The sequence below is a fragment of the Perca flavescens genome, chromosome 14 (assembly GCF_004354835.1).
Source record: "Perca flavescens isolate YP-PL-M2 chromosome 14, PFLA_1.0, whole genome shotgun sequence".
In the NCBI taxonomy this organism is placed as follows: domain Eukaryota; kingdom Metazoa; phylum Chordata; class Actinopteri; order Perciformes; family Percidae; genus Perca; species Perca flavescens.
In genome coordinates, this window is record NC_041344.1 from 8,586,768 (window position 1) to 8,604,053 (window position 17,286).

Genomic DNA, 17,286 nt, shown 5'->3' on the forward strand with positions numbered 1-17,286 from the left:
TAATTTATTACTCCATCATTTTTGATACAGGGCAGAGGTGAATATTGATGTACTGCAGTTTATTACATTATTAGTACCACTCAGGATTTACATAAAAAATGTATATTGTCATTTTCTGTTCAACAATCAACTGGTCAATCAGAAGACGTGTAAGAAGTTGTGTAACACAGTTTGTGGAATGTACAAAAATAATTGAAATACCTCGGTCTAGTTTTCAGCAGCAGCTTTCAGCTCTCTACACAGATCCTTTTACAGCTTTACTCTCTCTCTTGATTAAGGAATGTTTGGCTCTCCTATCACTCGTTTAAAAGAAGAGAAACCATGTGGTTGTAGTTTAGGGTGTTTAACTGTTGTTTGTCAGAAACTGTTCAGTGTGTTGGTGCTGCTGCAGCAGGTGAAGCTGCAGAGCTGCTGGAGACACAGCCATCATGTTCATTTATTTCCCAGAAGGCATTGTGAAATAACAGGGTCCCCCGCAGCCACCAAGGGGCCTTCAACAATTAGAGAAAATGTGAACTCTCTTTGGTTTTGGGGTCTTCAAAAAAAAAAAAAAAAAAAGACATTTTCTGATTCCGTTCATTTCAAAATATAAGGGATGTGAAGGTGATCTAACAAACATCAAATTATAACAGCCTTTTTTATCAGCCTTTTGTATACTTTCCATAAAGTGTTGTTAAGGTTTTATTGATTATTCGAGTAATTGTAATTCATAACCGAATCTCCCATCAGGGCTGACTAGAGGAGATGTTTTCAACTACTGGGTGTAAACGGTAGAAATGATTCGGAGTCTTCCATTGCTTAGAAATCAGACTGGTTTCACAAGTAGAGACCAAGAGTTCACATGTTTCTGACTGAGCCCTGTCTGAACACAAAACGCCTCCGTCTCTTTGTGTGTTTGGTTTGTTGAGGAATACGAACGTGAAAATAAATGTGCTCATCTTGTTCACCTACGGCCACTGCTTTTACATCCAGTGTTTTCTCTCTAGCTGTTCGGCAGAGGAGCAAACCGACACAGCTGAAGCAGACGTAGAGGAAACACTTGAGGTCACGCTTCACAGATCAGCGAACGCATACAAAAGCCAACAGTCCTTTCATTTAGTCGGCGCTCCAAAACCTGCATGTAAAAATGATCTAAACATTGCCTTCACAGAAGGTAAAACGTTCCGATCCTTTATCTCTTTGCTCTACAGGTAAAAATGTCTAAGAGGTCATGTCATAATAATTCTTCCACCACAAACTGTCCTGTGCTGCAGCTACACTGGCACACTGAAGTTGTGTAGCGCATTAGTATTGTTGCTGCGGTTACCTCCAGTTTAATATATCTTGTGCACGCATAGATAATGGTGGTTGAACTGTGTTTAGGGTGTCCCAATACTAGGTAACAAGAACTCTGTGGTATAGAGATACTTTACAACACCAAATCGTGTTCCTTCCAGGCCTGTATGTGTTGTTCTCATTGTAAGATTAGATTATCACAAATAGAAAAAAAGTGTTGAGCAAGTAAGTCAACGTACTGGTAAGGCACCTGAACCTGAAAAATGTTGGTATGGCAACAAGTACAACCTCCTAAACAAGTAGAACCTAACTACTGAGTGTATTAATGGAAAAACCGAAGCAGAAAGTATAACTACACTGTGTATCAGTAGTTGGTTGATGTTCAGTATGGTCCCAGTATGGATACAGCACAGAACTCAAAAATGGATTTTAACAGCAGCAGGGCCCAGAAGAGAATATGGTACTTGAAGAGAAACTATGACGTAACGTTCCTGTCAGGCTCAAAGTGGACAGATCGACCTGCATTTCAATTCGGCATCTTGAGAGCAAGTTCATTTTAGTTTTATTGTGAGAGAACAACGATGAACTTCCAAGTCCTGAGATCCCACAAGTAACTCATATTATCTGTAGTGGTGTATAGTATTATTATTATCATTATGATTAACACAACATTGAGGACCCCCTTGAAAACGAGATGCTTGCATCTCAAGGGGTTACTCCTAATGAAGACATTTTCAAAACGACTATCAAATGAATTGTTTAAAACATGTCTAAAATAATGACTAGTGTCCTTTGCAACTTACTAGAACTAAAAGAAACATTTTATTTAAAAAAATAAATAAATTGGTAGTTTACGATTACCAAAACTACTACTGATAATACAAGCTTCAGGTTGTTTGACAAGTCAGATATTTACTTAGGCATTTTCCTGGAATCGGACGGTTCCAAAAAGTGAAATCAAAACATTCCTGACCTTAACTCTACCTGAAATCTTCATCTATCTACCTGGACGTTTCCGAAAATGTACATTTATTTGAACCAAACCAATCTTTAGATAATATTTCAAACTGAAGTACTTAAACTATTGACGCATTCACATCTGGGACCAAAACCACCACCGCTGATTAATGTGAGCAGAGGGGGAAACAATGCTTTTCTCTAATTTCAATGAAGAAACAACGTCTCTCAACATTTACAGACTTTTGGGAGGTGAGGACCTGCGTGACTCAATGATGCTTTGAAAACGATTGAAGGAAGAAAAATCCACCGGTAGAAAATATTTGACTCCAAAGACAAATAATTCCACAAAAAGAAAGTAAATGAAATATGTGATGTGATAAGAGCTACTGAGAAATTAGGTTTTCTTTTCATTGTGGCCCATAACTTCTATTCTGTCAACCGTTCAGAGGAAGTACACTTGTAAACACACTATACACTGTATAGCTTAGATAAGACCACCATGTACCATCATTATCGAGGAGACGCGCTGGAGCTTATTATGATGTTTTGGGGAACCCAGTGCAGAACACTTTCAAATACTTTCTCTACAACTGATTTAACTCATTCCAAAGCAGATCAAATGGCAGCAAACTCATCAGTATTACAAGTTAGTATTTGTTCTAAGTCTGATGATTAAAAGGACATATATTTCTATATATTTACAGTAATAATATACTTCTCAAAGCACGAGAACTCTGTGAACAACAAGAAAGTGAAAGCAGGTAACAGCAGCAAAACTGAAAGCATCAGGGGCTTCTACTGCTGAAGGGATTCATCAGTAACCCCCTACATGCTTTAAAAGCTCCAGACAGTACGTTCTGCAGCTTATCAGTTACAGGTAGTGTTTGTGTAGGGCTGGACGATACTGGAAAATAGATTGACAATTTCATCTTTTGCTACTTCAACAACAAAACATTAAAGGTCCAATATGTAATACTGACAGCTAGCGTTTGAAATGGTTAGTGCAGCCCAAATTCTAAATTCTCCCCCCGAACTCTCCTCTACACTCTTGACCCAGCGTTGAAGTTCACGGGCTTGCCAGGTGGCAAAAGACCGCGAGTTTGCGGAGCTTTGTGCCCGACCGACAGCCACCTTGTCTCGGCTTAACGTCAATGCAACAGCCCATGTCTCAGTCACCGCCTGTCGGCTACGGCGGGGAGATTTTCAGTACCACTACTTTCCAGACCCGTTATACAGCGTGTCTATACACTGTACATCACACATTATGGTTGCATGCCAGTTTGTTACAAAGAAGAAAATAATTTTACTGTTCAACATCACCTTAAGGCTGGCGATGGTAACGTTAGAGGAAAAAAAGGTCCCATGACATCCTTTTTTTGGATGCTTTATATAGACCTCAGTGGTCCCCTAATACTGTATCTGAAGTCTCTTTTATATAGGCCTCAGTGGTCCCCTAATACTGTATCTGAAGTCAATTTTATATAGGCCTTAGTGGTCCCCTAATACTGTATCTGAAGTCAATTTTAAATAGGCCTCAGTGGTCCCCTAATACTGTATCTGAAGTCTCTTTTATATAGGCCTTAGTGGTCCCCTAATACTGTATCTGAAGTCTCTTTTATATAGACCTCAGTGGTCCCCTAATACTGTATCTGAAGTCTCTTTTATATAGACCTCAGTGGTTCCCTAATACTGTATCTGAAGTCTCTTTTATATAGACCTTAGTGGTCCCCTAATACTGTATCTGAAGTCTCTTTTATATAGACCTTATGTAATGATGTCTCTCTCTCATGGGTGCGGCAAAGCAGAGAAAGGGGAGGTAACCTTTCTCCTTATGACTTCATAAGGAGAAGATTCCAGATCGGCCCATCTGAGTTTTCATTTTCTCAAAGGCAGAGCAGGATACCCAGGGCTTGGTTTACACCCACCATTTCTAGCCACTGGGGGACCATAGGCAGGGTGGGGGAACGCATATTAATGTAAAAAAAAAAACTCATAAAGTGAAATGTTCATGCCATGGGACCTTTAAGGAGGAAAATTAGCCAAGTGGGCATCATTTTGGGCTCTAGCTGTCTCCATCTCTTAAATGCATCTCCAATATTTACCCGGGTTTAGAAAAATGCAGTTTTTTTAAGGTCGGGTAGAATGAATCTAACTCTGTTAATCCAGTAAATTTAGTTGCTGCTGCGATCGCTGCATCCCGTTGTTTTTGCGTGTTTGCGTTTCATGTCTGGCAACCCCGGTGTCAATATAAAAACATTCTGTTCCAGAATGGAAATTTGAAAAGAATAAAAATACTGCCTCTTTAGCACTGTTGTCAGAGAAGATAGTATTTCAATTTAGCATGTTTCCTCAATATCTGATGACATATTTTTTATTTATTTTTATTATTAAATACAGTAAATATATTACATATTGGACCTTTACGTTTTGAAAACAGAACGTAAATAAGCAGCAAAAAGACAAAACTTGTTCCTGTCTGGTGAACATCTGTCTGAGATCTATCAGGGTTCACGTGTGATGAGGATAAATGTTTGTGCCTTTACTGTGATAATCCAGCTCGGGCTTCAGGCAGCGCAGCACCGTATCATCTAAATCAACATGGCAGTGCTGACAGTAAGTCTGTTACGTGGGACACTGAGGAAAAGTTGCACTACTGCTAGATGCAGTAAGGAAGAAAAAGAAAAAAAACACCAATCTGCAACTTTAGATTCATCTTTTCTGAGTTGGACTATGAATTATGTGTTGAGATACATTTTCTCTTGCAGATTTGTGTTTTTCTAATCACATGACAGTGATACGTTACAATTCAATACTGCAGAAAATCACAGCAATTTCGAACGGCCATACTGATACTATAATGTTGTCACAGAAAGCAACAGTTAGTGAAGCACTTGTCTCTTCATTTTTGGTTTCCTCTCGACGCGCAACGCAGTCTCCCGCAGAACCAAAAACTATAATCTCGACTAGAACATCTCGGATACTTTAAAACAATAGCTTACTCGCTGAGACATAAGGTCCATTTTTAATGAGGCCACTTTTAGGAGGCTAAGTTTCCAAAATATTTATGGATGATTAGAGATGGCATCAGCATGACCTGACGACTTTAAGAACCCTTTTTTTTTTCTATTAAACACGTACAGGTTCTTCAGCGTGTGTGTCCAACGGGAGCTTTGCCTCCCCCCCCAACCCCCCCTCACCCCCCACTCACGACAAAGTACGCACTTCCTGCTTGAAATGCTGAGTGTTGGCAGTTACAAGAGCTTCTTCCGAGTTTACTTTATTGTAAAAACAGCAGCAGGGACGAGAAGCACGACTGTTTTGCTGAGAAAGAGGCACCCGTTGGACAGAACACACACACACACACACACACACACACACACACACACACACACACACACACACACACACACACACACACACACACACACACACACACACACACACACTTCTGGTTTAAGTCACGCTGCTGTCATTGGCACTGACTTCACACACGTCTTCATCGCACACACTTCGGCCTAAACCTAGACCAGCGAACATCCCAGATCCCTGACCGGGACTCTGGGAGACGACTCCTAGAAGCGACCCTGCGGCGGCCATGCTGTTGATGACACTGTTGTTGCTGCTGCTGCTTCCCGTGGCTGAGACGCCGGTGTGCTGCGGCGACATGACAGCGCCGGAGAGATGTGGAGAAGGAACGGACGCTCCTCCTCTCCCTCCCCCGCCCAGAATACCGCCATGTCCTCCCTCACCTGCGGACAGGAGGAGGTGAGGGGAGGAAATCAAATCCGGCCCATCCTCGCCTCCTCCCCTTCTCCCTCCCTCGCCGCCGCTGCCGCTGCTCCCGCCTTCTCCGCTCTCCCCCAGCCCGCCGCGCCTCTCGCAGTGCGAGCGGTGCCTCATGAAGCTGTCGCGCCACATGAACTTCTTGCCGCAGCCCAGGCAGTCGTACGGCTTGAGGCCCGTGTGCGTCTTCATGTGCTCCGTGAGGTGATGCTTCATCTTGAACTTCTTGGCGCAGACGGGGCAGTGGAAGGGCCTCAGGTCCAGGTGCATGTTAATGTGGCGGTCCCTCATGCTCTTGTGGGTAAAGGTCTTACCACAGTGGCACATGAACACTTTCCCAGAACCCCCAGCGCTGTTACCGCCACCACTCCCACCCCCAATCCCCCCGCCGTCCATGCCGTCAGCTCCCAAGCCGCCCTGGACCGACAGGTGGACCGCACCGTGCTCCAGGCTGGGACCTTTGAAAGAGGCTCCCCCCATCATGGCGCCCGCCATCCCCAGGGGAGGGGCGGCGGCGGCGGCGTCCAGAGAGAGTCCGGATGCCTGGCTGTAGAGGAGGATCTGGTTCCCCTGCATGTCCAGGGGGAAGAGCTGGGCCCGGGCCGAGGCCGCAGACTGAACCTGGCCCAGCAGCGCTGAGACAGCGCGGTTAGCGCTCTGGCTCTGACCTGCTGCGCTGTCATGGAGGTGCTGCGCTAAAGTCTGGTCCATTAAACTGCCTTCAAACTTGAGGTAGTCTTCTGAAGAATGGCAGTAGTCCACCTGGAGACAGACACAGAAGCTGGTTTAAGATCTGCGATTAATGCAAAAATGCCGGGATTTTGCTGCATCAGGACAATTTGCAAAATTTCAAACTAGTGGTTTAGAAATACTTTTCAGGGATTTTTACACAGACTCCTCTGTAGAATCGCACAGAGTCCTCAAAACCTGCATGTTGGACAGACAATGTGCAGTGAAAATCTCATATGCTGCTGTTACAGCCACACCAGAAAAACTCAAGTCAACTCCAAGTGTATTAAAGGACACCATTCCAGAGGATAAGTTAAAATAAATTAAATTTATTCACATAAAATAACTACCGAAAAATTTAACCAAAACTATGGGAGTCTGGTAGCCTGGGAAAACCCTGACAAACTTCTGGCAAATTTGAGATTTGTTCTCCAAGTTAAGTCTGGCCAAGAGCCCATACAAGCCCATTTCCAATTTTTCCAATCGAGGCACCAATCGCAACCGTTGACGATAGCGCAACATGCTCGCTGGTTGAGATGTTTTTCCATTTCTCTGCATACATCATCTCCTTCATCGCTCTGATTGGTTTTAGGACTATCTAATTGCGTCCAGAGGCATTTGAGCGGCGTCCGTTGGTGACGCCCTTTTGGAAATGGGCTGTGAATGAACCTTCCCCAGACCCCACTCTCAGTTACAACTGAGAAGGCTCTGGTGTCAACCAGGCTATGAGTCTGGTGGTCTGGCCAAAAAAAAACAAAAGAAGGGAAAAGGCCTAGGACAACCCACAAAGGGCAGTTGAGACCCAGAACTCCTCCCCCCCAAACTATCAAAATAGTCCCTAAACTAACAAAGAAACAAAGCCGCGAAAACTACTGTAGACTACCAGCCCTCCATCCTCAAAAGAAATAAAAACAACAGAAAGAAAGCAACAGGAACAGACACAGTCTGACAGGGAGAGATCCCTGTCTCCCAGCCTTCCTTATGTAGGCCTACAGGAGGCGGGGCCACCCACTAATGGCCCAATCAGGAGCACCTGAGATAAAACAGCTGCACAAATTTAAAAAATATATATATTTCTTTTGCACATCACCCAGATTCAGATGGCTGTATTTCTGTTTAAGAAAGAAATTGTTTCAAACTATTTGTGTACAATTTAAAATGATGCAACATTGGCGCCCCCCGGTGGTGGTATAAAAACACAGCTTCAGTTTGCACCGTGTCGGTCTCATTTTTCTTCAAACAAAAAACTTCTGCTTATCAGAATATTTACCGTAGAAAGATGTGATAATCACATGAAAAACCCTTTACAACAGGTCTCAGCTCACCTGTGAGTCCATGTCGTTCTCGGCTCGGCCCCCCAGGTCGCCTGAAAGGCTCCTAACGTTGGAGATGTTGAAGTCGCTCCTCTCCCTCTCTCTGGCCAGCTCCATCTCCCTCTCCTCCTCGTCCTCCTCGTCCTCTCCTCCCTCCTCCCCGGACACTACGATGAGGTCGTCGTCCTCCATGCGTTCGGTTTTCACCACCACCCACTGTTTGCGCGGCATGATGCTGGGCTGGCTGTAGGTGGGACGCTTCAGCAGCGGCAACGCAGAGTCCTCCCCGTCCTTGCAGATGAGACATTTCACGTCATGATACAGTAGATGAGGGATATCAAGTCTTTGTTGTCAGTGAAAACGTACCTACTTTCAGAACTTTCCTCGTGTTAAAGCAGAGCTCCTGCTGGCTTAAGATCAAAATAATACAATAAAAAACCTCTGTCTGTGGCCGGGTTAGCCCAGTTGGTAGAGCAGGCACACATATAGGTTTACTGCTCAACACAGCGGCCACGGGTTCGACTCCGACCTGCGGCCCTTTGCTGCATGTTGTTCTCTCTCTCTCTCCACTTTCATGTCTAGATCTGTCCTGTGAAATTAAAAGCCTAAAATGCCCCCCCCAAAATAAAAACCTCTGTCTAAAATAATACATAATCTCCTTTTACTTTTTATATTGCCAATTGGAAAACAAAAACAAAATACAGCGAGTTTCATCTTTAGGAAGTTGCTTTATGACTTTATGTTCTGCTCATGACAATGCTGATGAAAATACTGTACATCACATGTGTCAAACTCAAGGCCCGCGGGCCAAATCCGGCCCCTTGCCAGTTTTCATCCGGCCCACATATCAGTTTAGGTTGACAACAAATTTTGGCCCGCCTATATGTGCGCCAAAACCAAAAAGACAGAAACAGTTTTCAAACTGTAATTACGCGACACTCAAAACTGAATTTGGCAGATTTGCCGACTTTGACATTCATAAATCTGCTAAAACTCTATGAAGGAACTTTTTTGCTGACTTTTGTCAACCAAACTGTAAGTGACAAAGCTGTATGAGACAATACAGTCAACATTTTTTGACTTTCAATTAAATAAAAGCATGTTAATAAACTAAACATGTCTGGCCCTTAATGTGATTCTTATTTTCTAGTGTGGCCCTTAGTGAAATTGATTTTAACCACCCTGCTGTACATCAATTATTGACATAAAAAAATATAAAATATAAAAACAAAGTTGATGTTTGAAATAACTGCAGCTTCATGAAAATAAAACGTTTGTGTTAGTGCGGGTTGCTCACACCTGATAGGAAGACACGCCAAAGCTGTCGCTGACCCCGACTTCCTGTTCTGACACCGAGCTCATTTTCTTCCTCCTCCCGCTGCCGCCTCCTCTTCCTCTCTTCCTCTGATGGTACAGCACCTCCTCCTCCTCTTCCTCCTCTACTTCCTCCTCCTCTTCCTCGATAAGGAAGGCTTCCTCCCCTCCTGATGGGGTGCAGTAGCTGGGGGTGTTGCTAGCCCCGCCCCCATCCGCCGAAGCCCCCGCTGCGGCCGCGCCGCTTCCCCCGAAGCCGCTCCCGTCCCGGGGGCTGAAGTAGTTGGTGCTGCTGGGGGACTGGCTCTCGCTCACCGAGGGCCGGCTGGGGGGCTGGGGGCCACGCTGGGGCTCGTTGGACCCCACCACCTGGGACTGACCTCCTCCGACAACCCCATCACCGTCGCTTCCGGCTCCGTTACCGCCGCCTGCCGCACCGTCACCGTTGCTGCTGCTGCATCCCAGGTTAGCTGAGCCTCCTCCTCCTCCTCCTCCTCCTCCTCCTCCTCCATCACTGGCTCCGTCCTGGACACCTCCTCCTCCTCCTCCTCCACTGCCCCCTCCTCCCGCTGCAGCCCGGCCCTCCCTCAGCAGCTCGGTGCATTTGTCCACGATGTGCCACATCTGCAGGACGCTGCCCACCGTGAGGTAGTTGACGATGTCCTCGCGCAGCATCCGGAGCTGACCGGTGTAGGCGCAGCTCAGCACGCTCTCAAACGCCAGCGGGTCCATCAGCGCCGGGATGGAGACCGTGGACATGTTCTTCAGGAGTACCTGGGGATGGACACAATCACTTGTATAAAGAACTCAAAAGCAATACTTGAGTAAAAGTACAAGTGTCTTACCAGAAAATGACTTTGGTAGAAGTTAAAGTCTCCTTTTAGAATATTACTTGAGTAAAAGTCTCAAAGTAACTATACTTAAGTATCCATAGTCATTTTCTGATATTAAATGAACTTCAGTATTAGAAGTAAAAGAAAAAAAAAAAAAAAAACTTTGATTATGAACTTTATGGCCAAAGGTTTGTCACGTTATCTTCATCACCACTGTCGTTGGCGTGGTCATCGTCTGTTACCATGGCGGCAGAGTCCGCACCAGGTGCTTTCATGACACTATCAGTCATTATGCTTCCTCCTCTTCTTCTTTAGTTTTGGCCTATGGTTGTTGTTTTTTTTGCCGCTTGGCTACAAACAGGCATCACATCACCAACAGGAATGGAGCATGTATTATCTTGGCAATTTAGGAGCAATGATTCGCCATACTTCCTTTTTTTCAATGTAATACATTTCTTCTGATTTTATTTTGTAGTAACGAGTAACTGCCTTTATGTGTGTCTGCTGGCTGTACAAATAATTGCCCCTCGGCACCTTGACCTTGAACTAAGATGTTTAGAAGTTATTTAGTGGAGTAAAAGTAAAAGTTTCCGGAAATATAAATAACGAAGTACAGTTGTGAAGTATTTGTACTTTGTTACATTACAACACTGCATCACAGTGATGAATGTATCAATTTATCGATGTTCTGTCCTGACTCTCCCACTCCTCCTCCCCACTCTCTCCATGTCTCTGTCTCTTATTTCTTAAACCCACTTAATGTGGAAAATAAACCTACTGGTCACAATCCAATCCCTGGTACATCTGTCTGCCAGCCCCTCAGACAGGTAACTGGGGTCGGAGACAACCCCCCACCACCAAGTGTCAGTAAAACTGGTCTTTGGCAGTTTGAGTAACACCTTCTTGGAACCGAATAATTAAAACATAAAAAAACAAGAAATACAGACACATAATTGAAGTGTCTGTGTGGAGCTGCTGTCACGCTGCAGGACTTTTTTTTTCTCAGTTCTAAATTTGTGCTTTTATCTGATTAATCTGAATGATGCTTCCTATTAGACTATGCTCTTCATTTATTTTCCTCCAAAGAAATAATAATAAGCAGATCATTTTAAACCCATTTTACGCAGATTTTATGTCTCTGGCACATCTAAACTTGCGTTTTGCAGCAATAAAGTACTTATGACCATAATTTACAATGTATATTTACTCCTCTTTTAAAGAGACATACAACTTAGATCTTGTACATCTAGTATAATAAACTTGTGAAAAAATGAAAATGATGTCACCTATACCTGATAATATAAATTGGCAGCGATGTCAGAAATGTGTTAAAAGTGGTTTTAAAGGCTTCCCTCTCCCTGTTTTTTCCCCAACACATTTTGGTTGCATTAAATACCGAGTGTTGACGAAGTGTATTGCATCCACAAAGACTAATCAGGCCAACTAACTTTCTTTGAATCCCTAGTCATATCCATTATTGTGTCTCAAAATCCTCTATGCTCGGTCAGGCTAAACCAAACAGTCATATGTCCTAATATTGAGACAGCTGCTGCACAATTAAATATAATTTCTCAAATACAAGCTGCATGTAGAAGCGGTTTGTATGCCTCTGAATCTGATTTTAGGCAGTGGTGTAGTCTACGTGATACGCAGGTATACGCAGTATACCCGCTAAGAAAGCGCCAGGATTTCCATATACCCACTTAAAACTTTTTTGTCTTCGTATAGGCTAAATAAAGGGATTTCCACCGGAAATTGGTGCATAAAAGTGTATCAGAATGCAGGAAAACAAGTCTTTGACGCTCATAATTATCCTGGCCCATATATATAGGCCCATACATATACAGTATACCCACTACAATACATTAGACTACAGCACTGATTTTAGGGTACCATTTTATACATGCTCCAGATCAGAAATGAACGAATATGACTCCATGTAGCTTTTTTTTTTATGTGCTCATGCTGATTAGAAAACATCATTAGCGTAACGCTCCCACCTGGTCGTGGAAGTAGGGCGAGGAGGCGGCCAGGACGCAGCGGTGGGCCTTGAACACTTGTCCCTGGACGTGGATGGAGAGGTCACATAGCCGGCCGTCTTCCCTCTGCCGGTTGAGGCTGTCCAGCACCGAGGCCTGAGCGCTGGGGAAGCACACCTGCACCACCGGGCCAGATGTGTCGCTGGGAGCAGAGCTGCTGCTGCTGCTGCTGCTGCTTCCCACTTCCATGGGCAGGGACTGCATCTAGGTGGTAGAAACACTTTCATGACTCCCAGTTTTGGCAGTTAAATTATGTTTTTGCCATTGTCAACTAATCTTTACTTAGTACGTGCTTTGTGAATTCAGGGTATTTTAAAAATCCTAAAATACAGTAAGCAAGATACTCGCAGTTTATTAAAGGTCCCATGACATGGTGCTCTTTGGATGCTTTTATATAGGCCTTAGTGGTCCCTTAATACTGTATCTGAAGTCTCTTTTATATAGGCCTTAGTGGTCCCCTAATACTGTATCTGAAGTCTCTTTTATATAGACCTTAGTGGTCCCCTAATACTGTATCTGAAGTCTCTTTTATATAGGCCTTAGTGGTCCCCTAATACTGTATCTGAAGTCTCTTTTATATAGACCTTAGTGGTCCCTTAATACTGTATCTGAAGTCTCTTTTATATAGGCCTTAGTGGTCCCCTAATACTGTATCTGAAGTCTCTTTTATATAGACCTTAGTGGTCCCCTAATACTGTATCTGAAGTCTCTTTTATATAGACCTTAGTGGTCCCCTAATACTGTATCTGAAGTCTCTTTTATATAGACCTTAGTGGTCCCCTAATACTGTATCTGAAGTCTCTTTTATATAGACCTTAGTGGTCCCCTAATACTGTATCTGAAGTCTCTTTTATATAGACCTTAGTGGTCCCCTAATACTGTATCTGAAGTCTCTTTTATATAGACCTTAGTGGTCCCCTAATACTGTATCTGAAGTCTCTTTTATATAAACCTTAGTGGTCCCCTAATACTGTATCTGAAGTCTCTTTTATATAGACCTTAGTGGTCCCCTAATACTGTATCTGAAGTCTCTTTTATATAAACCTTAGTGGTCCCCTAATACTGTATCTGAAGTCTCTTTTATATAGACCTTAGTGGTCCCCTAATACTGTATCTGAAGTCTCTTTCCCAAAATTCAGTCTTGGTGCAGAATTACAGCCACTAGAGCCAGTCCCATAATGAGCTTTCCTTAGTATGTGCCATTTCTGTGTCTGTAGCTACTGAGGAGGAGAGGGGGGGGCAAGGTGGAGGGTGGGGTGTGGCCTTGACCAACTGCCACTTTGCTCGTTTGAAAGCCATGATGTCTCTCTCTCATGGTCGAGCCAAATTCTCTGGGCGGGCAAAGCAGAGAAAGGGGAGGTAACCTTGCTCCTTATGACCTCATAAGGAGAAGATCCCTGTTTGGTCCATCTGAGCTTTCATTTTCTCAAAGGCAGAGCAGGATACCCAGGGCTCGGTTTACACCTATCACCATTTCTAGCCACTGGGGGACCATAGGCAGGCTGGGGGAACTCATATTAATGTTAAAAAAACTCATAAAGTGAAATTTTCATGCCGTGGGACCTTTAAAGTGGTTTGTTTTTCTTATATGATTTATGATGTTCATTACCATTACCATGGGAAAAATGGCGGCGAGCGGGACGGTCATGTTAACAGCAGTTCTCATTTAAGCACTCATCACAAACCTTTAAGTTTCTTGGGGATGTTTAACCCCCATTTTAAACTGGAATGTTGCCTTTATGATAATCCATGTGAACTGAATATGTTGATCCAACAAAGAAATCAGGAGGATGCAAAAAAAAACAACACTTTGGACTTGGTAGAAGTGTCCTGTGTTTTTTGTCCATAGCTTCTTATACTGAATAGGGATACCGTTGATGTTTAACTGTGCTAATGTCTTGCTGCTTCCTGTAGCACTGCATGGCTTACTGAGACAGCTTATTTGTGGCTCTTAGCTGTCTGTATTGTGGCTTGTTGACTTATGTCTGTATAGTTTAACCTGTACTAATGTCTTGCTGCTTCCTGTAGCTCTGGTCTGAAATCATCTGGCTAAAGGACTACAGTTGAAAATCAGCCGGCTGGCTAACACTGGCACATTTATAGAAATGTTGATTAATGTGTGTTGTCCTTATAAAATAAAATAAGAAGAATAATAATAGAGGTGTTAATTACTGCTGAAACTAATGATTATTTTTCATTATTATTGATCACTACTGTGGATTATTTTCTTGATCAATCTTTGTCCATCATAATTGTTTATACAATGAAACATCAGAAAATAGAGAAAAATGTTCAATTTAGTTTCCCAGAGTTGAACATCTTTAAATGTCTTGTTTTATCAAACCGAAAGCCCAAAACTCGTCAACATTTAGTATACAATTATATAAGAAATCCTCACAATGGAGGATCTGCAATCAGAGAATTTGGGCATTTTTTGTCATAGAAAATGACTCAAAAGAAATCATTGATCAATCTGTCAATCCACTGATCAATTAGTCAACTAATTATTGCAGCTTTTGATTAAACTGTATTATCATATTGGAGGTTATAGTTTGTGGTGCTGTTGTAATGTTTTAATCTATTTATATTACACTCCAATATAAATAGGATGGACAAAATATTAGAAACGCCTCTCAGTATGTATAATAGCCTACAACCTAGGGCTGGGCGACAGGGAGAAAATCAGATATCACGATATTCTTGACCAAATACCTCGATATAGATATTGCGGCGATATTCTAGGGTTGACAATTGGTGCTTTAACAAAATATCTTCACACTTAAATTTTAGATAAATAATCATCAGTAATGTGGACATAATGTCTAAGTGGGGAAAAGGCAAATAATACAACAGCTAGAACAGTCTGGTAAGTTCAGAAAAGTACATCACTTTACTGTAATGCAGCCTTTAAAACCAGGAAAAGACAACACGTATGTCATATCACAATATTAAGATGTCCAAAATCTAAGACGATATCTAGCTTCATATCACGTTATCAATATAATATATTGCCCAGCCCTACTACAACCATTTAACAGCATCACAAACTGCAGCTTTGTGAAATGCCTATAAAGTTGAATCAACGTTCTCTACAAGTGATTATAAGTGTCATCGAGATAGGGTTTAATGCAGGGCTGTTGAATTACAGCAGGTTAGTTTTAGCTGGCAACAAACTGATGGTAGATCAAATCCACCTCTCAGTAATGCATTCAATTCCATATATGTCCAAGTCGGATGTTGTCAGGCAAGACAATTTTGAGCAAACATGAAGCTGTAATTCTGATCTCACCATTCAATAACACATTTACCAGTTTATTTGACTCTTCAAACTATCCACATTTGGTTTATTAGTATAACTCAAAGTTATTTGTCAACCTAATTCTCAAACAGTAAGAGGACCCCAAGATTAATATTGCAATTAAGTGTGTAATCACATCTTTATCCAGTATCACATAGTATGTAGCATAAGATGGTAAATGCAAAGGGAACAGTTGCCAATCAAAGAAGCAGTTGATGTAATTGTTAACTAGAAAACACTCTTAATTTACCCAGAATACACTGCAAATGAGTCCTACTTGAGATAGTCAAGAACTAGACAGCCCTGTGCAAGTGTCTATTTGAATTCTCTTTGTTAGATCTCAGTCACAGAGTGTCTTTGTGCAGCCAGCCCCTGCTGCACGTTACCCAAAAGCGGCACAGTATTTATTTCTTGTTTTTGCAATTTTAGTTCTATGCACCGAATATGTTTGTCTGTCATGCGCCGTGTGGGTTATATCAGGCTACCCCTGCACTCATGACACGTGAGCTGATTTCTCTTTGACAACATAATGATAGTTATGAAAAGCTCAGATCAACAATGTCATTTTGTATTTTACAGTGAACGTAAACACATCACGTAAATAATGAACAGAAAAAAGCCCACCACAATACCACTTCTATTTGCTTGCTGTGTTGTATTAGTGCATGAGAAAAATCAACAGCTGGAGTACAAACACACTTTTAGTTGGCAAGCTACAAAAGCAAAGATGTCGACTGAAAATTCAAACAGGAGTTGTTGTGAAAATGTCGCTGCTGGTTGTTTTCTGCTTTCAGACAGCGGACACAAACAGTCCATCAGAGCTTCAGACTCTAGTCATGCCGTTACAGATGTGACGTTAGCCTGCTAGCTAGCTCAGACGGCTGGCTACCAAAAAAAAAAAAAAAAAACATGGAGCAGCTGCGGACATTAAACTCACCTCTTTAGTTGACACTGCAGCTTTCAGAAGTACCGTCTCTGTCCGAGCTGACGGCAGTGTGTCCTGCCCGTTTCTGCAGGCCCTTAAGTTTGGGGACCATTTTTAGAGAATGTTCTCCCCATCTGATCGGTTCTGCAGCGGCAGACAGCGACGCGTCGCCTTTAAAAGGATTCCAGACATACGAGCCAGACTTTGGCCGACACAAATAAATAAAATACACAGTGAAATAGACACATTTAAATACAGCATTGTGTTATTTAAATACAGCGTTGTATTATTTACAATATTAAACAAGAATTGATTTAAAATACATTTTTCTTTTTCTTGTCTTAGTTATCTCAGAACATTAACATACATTGTAAATATGTTGCAGAATACGCAACATTAAATCCCATAATTTTCTTGATCTATAACATGCAGCCTTTAAAAATGACTGTAAAGTAAAAAAGAATAATAAATAATAATCATGACCCTGATAAGAACATCATGTCCAATGTATACAACCTGCGACTGAAGCAAACATTGACTAATGAGACCGACATGCTTGTTAAGCAATCAACATCCATCCTTTGCCACTTTAAGTCTTAGAAATGTAGCGTTCATAACTAATCTAATTTAATTTTAGTTATTGTTTGTCCTCCGAGATTGACGTGTCAGAACTGCGATGTAGTGAAGGCAACTAGCTGTGACTGACTTATCAAACAACCAATATCAGAAGTCGTCAGTATAACACCCAATCCAAAAAGATAACCCTGTAGTTTGGTGTGGAATAAGGTTTCAGTACATTTGCCATACACTGCTTTAT

At 42.4% G+C, this 17,286-nt stretch overlaps 1 protein-coding gene across 1 annotated transcript; it reads right to left on the reverse strand.

Annotated features, from left to right (window-relative positions):
- Positions 1-5,457: 5,457 nt before the first annotated feature.
- Positions 5,458-16,627, reverse strand: zbtb22b (zinc finger and BTB domain containing 22b). Its single transcript, XM_028597891.1, has 6 exons — positions 16,482-16,627; positions 12,208-12,450; positions 9,929-10,148; positions 9,360-9,802; positions 8,073-8,351; positions 5,458-6,780 (listed from the first exon to the last, which is right to left on the reverse strand). Exons 2-6 carry the CDS (start codon positions 12,448-12,450, stop codon positions 5,689-5,691), a joined length of 2,277 nt encoding a protein of 758 aa, XP_028453692.1. The 5' UTR covers positions 16,482-16,627; the 3' UTR covers positions 5,458-5,688.
- Between the last annotated feature and the right edge of the window lie 659 nt (positions 16,628-17,286).

Bases quoted from the DNA above. Each gene is read 5' to 3' on its own strand.
- zbtb22b (XM_028597891.1), bottom strand. From the start codon at position 12,450: ATGCAGTCCCTGCCCATGGAAGTGGGAAGCAGCAGCAGCAGCAGCAGC. The intron at 10,149-12,207 runs GTGGGAGCGTTA...GTCCATCCCCAG, and splicing joins CGCCCTACTTCCACGACCAG to GTACTCCTGAAGAACATGTC. The intron at 9,803-9,928 runs GTGGAGGAGGAG...ACGGTGCGGCAG, and splicing joins TGCAGCGGGAGGAGGGGGCA to GCGGCGGTAACGGAGCCGGA.